Here is an 11,124-nt window from a genome sequence, read left to right as displayed (position 1 = left end):
CAATGCACGTCCACATGTGGCATGTTTGACACAACACAAGATTATGGAGTTGGGTTGGGAAGTTCTCCCCCACCCACCATATTCTCCAGATATTGTATCATCAGATTACCTATCTTCTTCGCTCGCAGCAACACAATCTTAATGGGAAAACGTATGCAAATATGGAAGGTGTTAAAGAGGACATTGACATGCTTTTTGCTTCAAAGCTAAGTGATTTGTTTATTGAGGGCATTAAAAACCTGATTGTAAGATGGAAAAGCATCATCGATAAGAATGAAGACTATTTCATCTAATAAATGTTTTGTTTTGATATATAAGTTCTTCAGGTTTTTTCATCGAAAAAAAAGTGACATTAATTTCTTGATGACCTAATACATTAAGGTTCCAGTCAGGCATGAGAGTAGGATGAGGGGGTCATTGAAGAAGGGAGGATCTGAACATAATGGAGAGGACAGGGGGAGGGAAACCTGTCAGTAATTGGAAAGACAAAATAGTGGAAACTGACAATCCACGGTCAAACAACCAAGTGTAAAAAGTGCTAAAATTTGGGCCATAGTAAGATGGCCAAGAGGAATGGAGTGACAGATGGACCAATCTAAAAAAACCTGCCATTTCTGCTGATAGATGGACAGAAATGGGATAAGAAAAAGGCAAAGGACCGGGACATATCCCACATATGAAGATGAAGGGATGACACTTCTTGGTGAAAGAGAAACATGGTTGGAGCAAGAGATAGTGGGAATTGGGCAAAGGAAAAGGGGGCCCGGATGTCAATTGATGAACAAATAAACCAGGGTTGTGCCAGCCAAAGAGGCACTGCCAACAAGACTCAACAAGGAGAGTTTCATATCAAAGCAAGGACACGAGGGAGAAGACAAAGAAGATTGTAGGCATACGAAAATGGTTGAGACCAGTTCTGGCTAAGAACATCAACTACCAGGGCTAAAGAATGAGAAACTGGAGAACAGAAGAGAGGAAGTTTAAGACGAGTGGTAAAGAGATTGATGAGAGGCATATCCAACTGAGAACAAGCACAACATAAAACCTTCGGATGGATAGACCTCTTCATAGGTAGAGTCCTGTCCAGCCAAGAGGTGATCCACCACCAAGTTCAGAACTATGGGCAGATGACAAGCTGTGAGACAAACATGATGGGAATGAACCCAAAACAGCAGGTAAATTGCACAGAAGCAAAGAAACCTGGAATGTGTACCCTCCTGATGGTTGATATAAGAAACTAGTATTAAATTGTCAGAGTGGATTATGGTAACATGTCTAATGAATAATGAATAGCAAAAAGTTTAAGTACATTAATGAGAAATGAATGCTTCTCCAGAGCCAACATGCTCAAAGTCATATCATCATACAAAGACAAGTCCCAGTCTGACAGAGAACTATCTGTGAGGAGATGGAGATCTGGTTTGGGGGGTGGTAAGGGGATACCCACTCTGGTATTGGCACTGTTGAGCTACCAACACAAGTTTCTGAGAAGAGGGGACAAGAGGCACACTATCAAGGACAATGGATTCTAAAAAAGGTTCCACTGGTCTTGCAGTGTTCACTGGAGGAGGCAATTATGTGTGAACTAAAGGAATGAGTAGTTAGTGGGAAGCTAGAGTCCTCAAAAGTAAAAGAATCTTGCATGCAGGGTGTAAATGAAGAGCATGACACTCGGTGACAAGACATTCCATTGCTCATAGGTAAGGTGATGAAGGCTGAGACTGACTGAGATAGGAGTTGAAGAACTTGCTCAGATGTACCAAATATTGGGTTGGCATGAGAAAAGACTTAAAAGGCTTGATAAGCCAGCCCAGCCAAACAGCCTCCTGCAGGTGTGAAAGAAGAAGTCCTCTTGAGAAGGGGTGAGGAGAGGCAAATCGTCTAGGTAATAATGAAACTTCAACCCCCATTCTTGAACACAGTAGGCAATTGCCTCCATAACTTTACTGAAGACATAAGGAGCAGACATAATGCCAAAAGCAAGAGCATGGATCTGGAGGGCATCATCCCAATGGACAAAACAAAGAAAATGTCTGGAAGAAGGGGAAAGCAATGAACAGAATTTGTAAAAAGGCATCCAAAACATTGATCTTGGTCACCTAGTCTGAGTGAAAGGTGTCACTTAAGTGAAAAAAAAAAGCCTTCAAATAGAGCTGAATGATGACAGATCAATAACCTGAAGCCAGTACCTAGTGTAGGGGTAAATACTCTCTCAATACTCTCTTGGCCAAGAGATCTAAGACTGCATCCTCGAAATGCTGAAGATAAAGAGGATTGGAGAGAGAAGAAAAGAAAAAGGAGAATGGGGAGGAGAAGAAGAGATGTGGAAAAATAGGCAGTGGGTGAGAACCTGAAAAACCTGTTGTCGGATGAAAATGGAGACCAAAAGCTGGAGAAATGAGACAGACAAGAACCCATAGGGCCAGACCCACCTGGGTAGTCATGGATGAGCCAAGTTATGACCCTGATATCAGGAATTGCGAGGATGGTAAGAAAAAGGCCAAAAAGCAGAAATAGTAAGGGGAGCCGTGGATTCTGCACGCCTAGTAACAGGAACAGAATGGTGAGATTGAGAACACGAGAAACTAAGTTAGACAATGAGGACTGAGGCTGGGCTTCCTTGGCCCAAATCTCCAGTGAGTCAGAAGAACTCTGGGAGAAGAAATGAAGCCAGCTTAAGATGATGGAAATAAGCGTGTGGGAGGCATACATTAGCTAGAAAAGCATCCATCCTAACAGTAGAGGAACCAAGTAAGGATGAATGGAGAAGAAGATGAAATAAGGGTCAATGTGATGAAAAGAATAGAAGGAGCCTTTCCAGAAAACCCCTCTTGAGCTAAATGAAGTGACGAGAGGTAACGTAGAAGGGTGGTAAGTAAAAGACGAAGGTGCAAAAATTAGGCAATAAAAACGAAACAGAAGTTATGGGGCCCATCCCTCAAGCAGGTAAAAAATGATTCCAAAGGCTAGGAATCGAGGAATGGAAATGAATAATGGCTGTAAACCAGTATAAATGTCAAGTAGATGAGGCATGTTAGTACAGGTGTGCAGGTATTCAAGAAATGAGTCTGTATGGACCCTAATGTCAGGCAAAGGTGGGAAGAAAAGTAATCTTGAGAATAGGTGTCACGTAAAAAACCATGGGAGGAATTAAAAGACACAGGGGAAAGAGAAAGAAATGAGTATACCTGTGAAATCTCATGCCAAGGAAGAGATTGGAAGGGTGAGGATTTTCCTCCACAAATAAAGCTGTCAAAATCCTGGTTATGTACAAACTGGGGAGAAGGAATATCAGCCAAATGAATGGGAGGAGGAGGTTCAGAGTACATAAAGGAACCCATAACATGTTGAATAATGAGCCTCCAGTAGCCATAGGTCCCATGTTTGTAACATCTTCACTATCACAAGACGAAGTGGAAGTCTGTCACTTTAGATTATTTAATGGCAAGAAGCCACAATTTTTTTTTCTCTTTGTAAGTGAAATTTTATAAAACCACGCTGGTTATGTGAATCATGAACATTAAACCAGGTAAATATAAAGAAAATAGAACTCAGTAGGAAATTACTGCAAATCTCAAGTAATTGATTAACACAACTGAAACATGTTCATTCCAGACAATGTTGATGAAAAGAATTGAAATAATTTGAGTACAAGTGCTTAGGGAGAGCCACTGTGCAAGGAAGTTGTGTTGTTCTTCTACTGGTGGAGGGCTATTGTCACATGGTGATGACATAATGCATTCATGCAGTTTAAAATAAATTCATGTTTTATAGGTTGGAGGTAGCTCAAAGCTAATGACATGCAAATCTCATATGCAGATGCACAGGTGAAGTACCATCTTGGAAGAAAATTCTCCTTTGAATGCATCATATCATTGCCAATAATTACAGGTCTCATAGTATACAGACACATAGTGCCCAGAGTAAAACATAGTAACTTATATAAAAACAAATCAAATTACTTTTATATATATATATAAATACCAAAGTGGGACATAAATATATTATTTGAGTTCTATTCTTAAATAAAAAAAACAAAAAAAAACAGATTTGTATGAAAGATAAAAGTGAATAACTGACTGCCAGAAGTCAATATTATATGCTTTGTAATTAAATCAAATAAAAAATATGTTGTTCAACACTAAGACATACTAAAGAAAATTTGTGGACATCACTCAAACATACAATACACTTGAGTCTCTATATAAAATCCGTAATACCAATGAGGCTATTGTTATTTGAAAATTTAATTTCCCACATTTACATATCACAAATTGAAATAAAACATTAAAGTCAAAAATAGAAAATACTGTTGAGATCCATGGACAATTTAATTTCTCGTCTTATAACTAATTATATGTTATACCTTAGATGTGAGATTATTCATTATCTCTAGAGGTGATTAAACCAGTCATTAACCCCACCCACAAAAAAAAGAACTACTAGAGGTCGTTTACAGATAATCCTACCAATATGAGCAACATTTAAAATCTGCTGAACTTATTTTTCTCTAAAACGTGAATGAAACTGAATACGTTAGTGCACTTTTATAAATCAAAAAGATGATGCAAAACACTTAGAGGAATTTAAACTTTACTGCTGATAATACTAACGATCTTAGGTCGAAATGGTGGTTTGATTTTCTTTGCCTCAAGGGCTTCCCACTCAATGTCTTTAAAAAATGCATGATTCAATATTGCTTGCTCCAGTCCTTGAGTGGCCACACAGCCAAGACGCTTGATAGGATTTTTTGTCATAAACTGTAAAAGAAAAAAACAATTACACACCACATGCAAACTATGGAGATTTTTGGAAATACCATATGCTATAACTAAGAAAATGACCCACTAGAAATGCCATATAATATCATATATAAGGAGAAATAAGTAATGAAATTGCTGCAATATGATGACAACAACAATGTCAAAAAACAAAGAAGCAAAATCTATAACACATTTACTGAATTGCTGTAAATGAATATTTAGGGCTTTTTTGGGTGTTAATTTTTTTTCAAATCAGTGTTTATTTTTGGCTGTTTTATAGTTTTAATTAGACATCTTAAAATTGGTGTTTTATGGGGTTTTCATTTTTAGTTTTATGTACTGTAATGTTTTTTAATACTGTAATGAGTATGCTAACATACAATATATTATCTACACACTAATTTCTCTTTTTTGAGAGTAATAACAAGTACAAAACATACATCTATTTATGTTAAAGCTTTGTAAGAGCAGCCAGTATTTTACATGAAATTATAAAACCTACCACTACCAAACGAAATTTGGGAAAGTGGGTTAATGTAAAGTAAACTGAATAACAATTCCTGGTGTTTGTTGGAAAAAAAACAGATTTCTTTTTTTCTGTATTGGGGGTGTTTTATTAGTGTTTATTGGTTAAAACCGAAAATCAGAAGCTCTGTGAATATTAAATAAACTGTAGAAAATACAAGTAATTAGAGCCATCACTTAAGAATGTAAAAGTGTAAGAACCCCAAAAAAACCATAATCATAAGTTTTTGTCCAACAGTAATGCTCTTAAAGAAAACTTTATAGGGAAAGTTGCTCAAACTTTTGAGACCTGGCAACAGGCAACTTCCTGTTTATAAAGCAAATGTATTACCAGGTGTCAAAATTTAAAAATATATGGTATTTTTAAATGCAATTCAATTATTTTTGCACTCACACACACAAAAAAAAACACTTAAGAGATACATTTAAGTATAGCTTTATGCCACAGGTGAAATTTTATACAAAGAAGTGAAAATGGCAATGACAGAATGGATTACATCTAGCATCCAAATGCAGTTACAGGATATGTTACAATCTTTCTTTTTTCAATATTACAATACATATTATTTTCATGTGATATTTAGTGAACACACAGAAGAACTAAATATACTATTTAACCCTATTGCAATGAGCTTGTGTATTTCACACAATCTCATAACCACCATGATATCATGAAGAATTACATACTACACCTCTGAAAGTACTTAATGTATTTTCATGAAATTTGGCAAGCTCTTAGTAAATATCACATCTATTTCTAATAAAAAAAAACAATTTTATTTTACAAAATATTTGCCTGTGAATTTATGATACCTTTACTGAGTCAGTCTGGGTGAAAAGTGATTTTCAAGCTAACATTAAGAATACTGCTCTTTATTTTATAATTTTCATATTTTATTCTAATTTTATATTTTATCTCTAATTGAGATATACCATAACACTATACTCGATTCTCTAGCCCATAGACAAATCAAAGTACAAGGAAAAGTTTAAAAATATGAAGTAACATTAGTATTACTGTTCTTTCCTTTCTTATTAGTGACCACAAAGTTCCAAAAAACTTATCTAGAAAGTTTCAACTTCTAAACTTTTCCAACCTGTTTCTTGTGATTTATTATACTACCAGCAACTGAAACAAAAATCTGCTGCCTGCTGTTATTATAGAGCCTACAGGAAACTGTAACATGCATGAGCGAAGCAATAACCAGATGTTTATGGCACAAGTGGAAGTATTCCCCTCAGTCTATGACAAGCATTTCGTGACGCAATTAGTGGTCTTCATAAAATATCATAACCACCCTTGATTTGCAACATATTGGAGAATTTATTGCCTTGTTTGAACTACAGTGCTTCCAATGAGACAAAAGTTTATGATATAGTCCTGTATATGAAAATTATTTGGGTATGTGCTAATAAATATGCTATTTCCTATTCGACCTTACTTATACATCAACCAATAAATGCTTAGCTTACAGTAACATAAAATCAAGAATGTTCTCGATATCATTTCATCACATATAAAGATCAACCAATTAACAATTGGCTTAAAGTACGATAAAAACAGTCTGTTTTGGTTCAGGTAGCATTTCAAAACCTAGAAATTTCTCTACAACATTTGTTCCATAAAATCAAGAGTTGGTCTCTGACATAGCTGAGGAGAAACAAGTATATAACTACTATTACTTGTAAGTAAGCAATCATTATCTAATATTATTTCTGAAGTCTATGATATACAACTGAGAATAAATTGTAATATACATGTTTTTTTCTTCATCAAGCAATGGCACCTGACAAAGAAAGTGCAAAAGAAATTATGACGAAGAATGGCTTACTCACACAGGAAGAGTTGAAGTTTATTGTAAATGTTTCTTTCTTATCTGATGAGGGAGGCTCTTTGTCAGAGGAACAAGAAGCTGAAGTAATGGTGCTTCTCTTTCAATTCCTCTGACAGAATCTGCTTAGAAAATCAGATGGCCACAAAATACTGAATCAGCTCTTCTTTAATCTGCCTCATGAAGATATTCCTGAGTCATCCAATCCAGGTACATCACACCAAGCAACATCAATACCGGAGAGAAGACACTGAGCTAAGAGAAGTAGAGGAAGGGGTAGAGCTAAAGCCCCTTCCCAGAAGGAGAGGTCTCTTGCCTGTAATGATACCTGGATCTGCGTAAAGCTAAATGACAAGGAGCAAACACAGGTATCCACTTTTAACAGGGGTGAACCAGTTTCATGACAAACTAGTTAAGCAACTAGTATCATTGATTTTTTTACAATGGAAGTTTTGCAAATGATTGTAATAGAAATAAATCAATATGCACACGATAAATTGGCACACCAGGGTGAACCCCCAATAAAAAAAAATACCATAAAATGGATTGATGTTACTGTTGAGGCTATTTTAGCTTATTTTGGTCGTACTATAGCTATGGGTCTTAAACCTTATCCTTTTCTTTCTGACTACTGGTCTACCTTTCTTCCTTTCCATACTCAGGTTGGTTTAACAATATCTTATCTAGAGACAAGTTTTTGGCTACTCATAACTACTTGCATTTCAATAATAATACTTATGCTCTTCCTAGATCTGATCCTAATCATGATAAACATTTATAAATTAGACCTAGTATAAATTTCCTTCTGAAATCCTTTATGACCCATTACCATCCAGACTTTTCACCTCTGAGACTCTCTATTGGCAAGCACTTTCCAAAAGATGTTGAGAAAAGTCAAAGAAAAAGATGCAGACTGTCCCTCTCAGTAAATAAGGTATAGGTGCAGTGTAAACTGTGTTGTGAGACCCTTCATATGAGGCATTTTGATGAGTATCAAATCAAAGAAGTTAAGCTTCTATGTAATACATCAACTGCTGAAATTATCATAAATGATTTCTTTGAATGTTCAGAAAAGCCAAGATATGTTCTACTTTCACATAAAAACTCCTAATTGTACATGGCAAGTCACATGAAAACCATATGATAATTGTGTGTGTTTATGGTAGCTACATGACTGCTCCAATGTGCAAAGGAAAATGCCAAAAAATAAAATATTTATGTATATCAAAAATACTAAAACTGTTTGCATGTATAAAATGAAACTTTTGAATATAAAATAAAAACTCAGTAGATATACAGTGAATAAAATTTTGAAGTATGGATGAATAAAACACTTTTCAGCCAATATAAAAAACAAGTTTTAAACAACAATGAAAAAAAGTACATTTTCATAAGTAAAGAAAACATACTGAAATTAGCCTGCAAATATTTCAAAATTATGTCCTTACATAGTTTAAAGGTGAAATGCTGGTAAGTGATAATATTTATTGCAAATATTACTTTAGTACTCTACTATGCACTACACCTACATCGTTCCAAAATATCATTAACAATAATTTAAAAACATGATATTCTTTGTACTATTGTTTTTATAATATTACATGTCACATTTAAAGAAGCTTAAATGAGTCTTGTAGACATTTTCAAATTGCTTACAAGTTAAAGAAATGCATTTTAAATGACAAAATTTTAGTCCTTTCTACTAAAATCTTGTTCTTGATTTTCTTGTAGATCATTCTTTCTTTTAATACCATAATTTCATTTTTGAATATATTCTATTCTAACGTATGTTATGAGAACCAAATGTTCAAATTCAAAGATAGCATATTAAAGTGTGAGTATTCATAGTATCAATAGTACTTCAGTTTTATTAATTTTTTAGTATTGGTCCTTTGGACTATTTTTGCAAAGTTAGAATTTAAAGATTTAAATATAAAATCTCTAATAACAGCACAAAAAATAAATACTCACTCCTTTCAAAATAGACACTGCATCCTTACTCAGCCATACAGGATACACAACATCTTCATGAAGAATAGAATCAAATAAATCATCTTCATTATCAGCCTCAAATGGAGGTTGACCTGCCATCATTTCATACATGAGAACACCGAGAGCCCACCAATCAACTGAAGCACCATATTCTAGTTCTTGAAGTATCTAAAACAGTATTAAAGCTATTCATGATTAATTTACAAATAAATTAAACTACATCAAGGTTAAGTCTGAAACAGAATTTGTTATTAAATGCTATATGAGAGAAAGAATTTAGATACAATTTCAGTCATATCTCTCATCTACAACTTTTTTGGAACTATTTGAATTTTCATACATAATTAATATTTTGTTCTATTATTCAATTCAACATCCACATAAAGTTTACTATCAAACTATTAAGTTTACTGTGCAGAAAGCATAACATTTATGTATAAAATATATGACATGGTACATACAGACTTTCCAAAAGAAATTTCCAAGACTACTTTTATAACTCATACTTCTAGGATTCTCAAATCCTGCAAAGCAGGATTAAACTTTCACTTTTCTGCCATTTTTGTTCCCCAAATATGCACCTGTAGAAACTGCAGCAGTTTCAGGTTTTGCAAGGAACAAGATTCAAAATAGCCGACAAGAAATATGAGCAAACTGATAATGATAATGACTTTGTTTGTCCCTCTAATTTCTTATAATGAAGCCAATTATTATGGTGGGTGGGATTACTGAAACTCAATTTTCAGGACAGTGACTTGAAAGTACCCATTTTTCCAAGATTTTCAGTATTGAATTTTTTAGATGTCATTTTCCAGAATTTCAAAGTTCTGTGCAAACCTGGATAGCCTTGCACACTCACTGGAAACCACTGTGGCTGCATAACAGTGCAATAATTTGTGGGTGGCTGGCTAACCCTCAGTCGAGTCTAGCCCAGTGCAGCAGAATTTTCGCTCCAGCTGCTGATGCAGGCTTCTTCCTCTTTGACAGTCTGTTCATAGTGATCATTTCAAACCATGTCACAACAGAAGTTGCCTCCATGAGAGTGAGGATGTTCCTAATTCCCAATTGCTGTCATATAAGCTTAATGGAGAGGCTTTTGTTCAGTGCCAATTCTTTTGCAAGCATTGAACTTAGCCCCATAGATTGCCTGATTCTTCTCCTGGTTGAATTGGTGACAGACTGTCTCCCAGGCTTCCTGCTGCTACTTGTCCAGGTGTCCCATGATGTTAAGGACAGACTGTCTAAATGCATGATCAGGCATCGAATAGCCTGCTCTTGAATCCATTCAATCTGGGAAGTCATCTGCCTGAAACAATTCAGGAATCAGTCTAGGTTATCTCTGCTATACCCTTGAACCTTGGGGGCATTAACCATTTTTCCTTTCTCACAAGGACCTGTGTAGCTGGACAAAGCTTCACCCTTAAGGGATACTGACCAATGCTAGATGGAGATACTGCAGACAGGGACACTGACACCCAGATGAGAGGTTAGCTGATAAAGGGCTATGAGCTACTTGGAGTGGCTTGGTGTACAGCCATGCAAGACCCCAGGTATCACTAGTGGCACATCCAACCTTTCTCCACTGGTTATTGGTAGTCTGAACCAGAGATGGAGCTGTAATGTTCTGCCTAGGAACCTTGTAGAGACCTTATTACATTTTGTCAGCTTCGCAAATATTCCATTCTCAATTCAGAAGAATTCTATTAAACTTATTAACTCTTTTCATAGACTGACCTTGTAACCACTGTGGTTGCCCTACTATAACTCTTAAATCTTTCAGCACAGGCTTGGTCACATGCAAAATCATTATACTGTCGAGATAGTTATAAAATATTTTTTAAGAAAAAACTTTATATTTTTATCCATTATTTTCAGTAATTAACCTCTGTACAGGTACCATAGGTTACAATGACGTGGCTCAGGTGCACTTATGTTACCGTATAAAATAACATAAAACTAACATTTGGACTGTGCAAAGTAACTTGTCTTGGCTGTGTTTTAGTAGACTAGTA

General features: G+C 35.4%; 1 protein-coding gene across 1 annotated transcript in view; it reads right to left on the bottom strand.

Annotated features, from left to right (window-relative positions):
- Positions 1-11,124, bottom strand: part of LOC106464630 (calcium-independent protein kinase C-like) — an 83,696-nt gene that overhangs the window by 10,160 nt on the left and 62,412 nt on the right. The window contains exons 14-15 of the mRNA XM_022392358.1: positions 9,092-9,280; positions 4,614-4,760 (exon numbers count right to left, since the gene is read on the bottom strand). Coding sequence (XP_022248066.1) covers positions 4,614-4,760; positions 9,092-9,280 — 336 coding nt within the window. The remainder of the gene's footprint in view (positions 1-4,613; positions 4,761-9,091; positions 9,281-11,124) is intronic.

The sequence above is a fragment of the Limulus polyphemus genome, unplaced genomic scaffold (assembly GCF_000517525.1).
Source record: "Limulus polyphemus unplaced genomic scaffold, Limulus_polyphemus-2.1.2 Scaffold1703, whole genome shotgun sequence".
NCBI lineage: Eukaryota > Metazoa > Arthropoda > Merostomata > Xiphosura > Limulidae > Limulus > Limulus polyphemus.
Note: the sequence above shows the minus strand (reverse complement) of the source record. Positions and strands in the feature narration are given on the sequence as shown.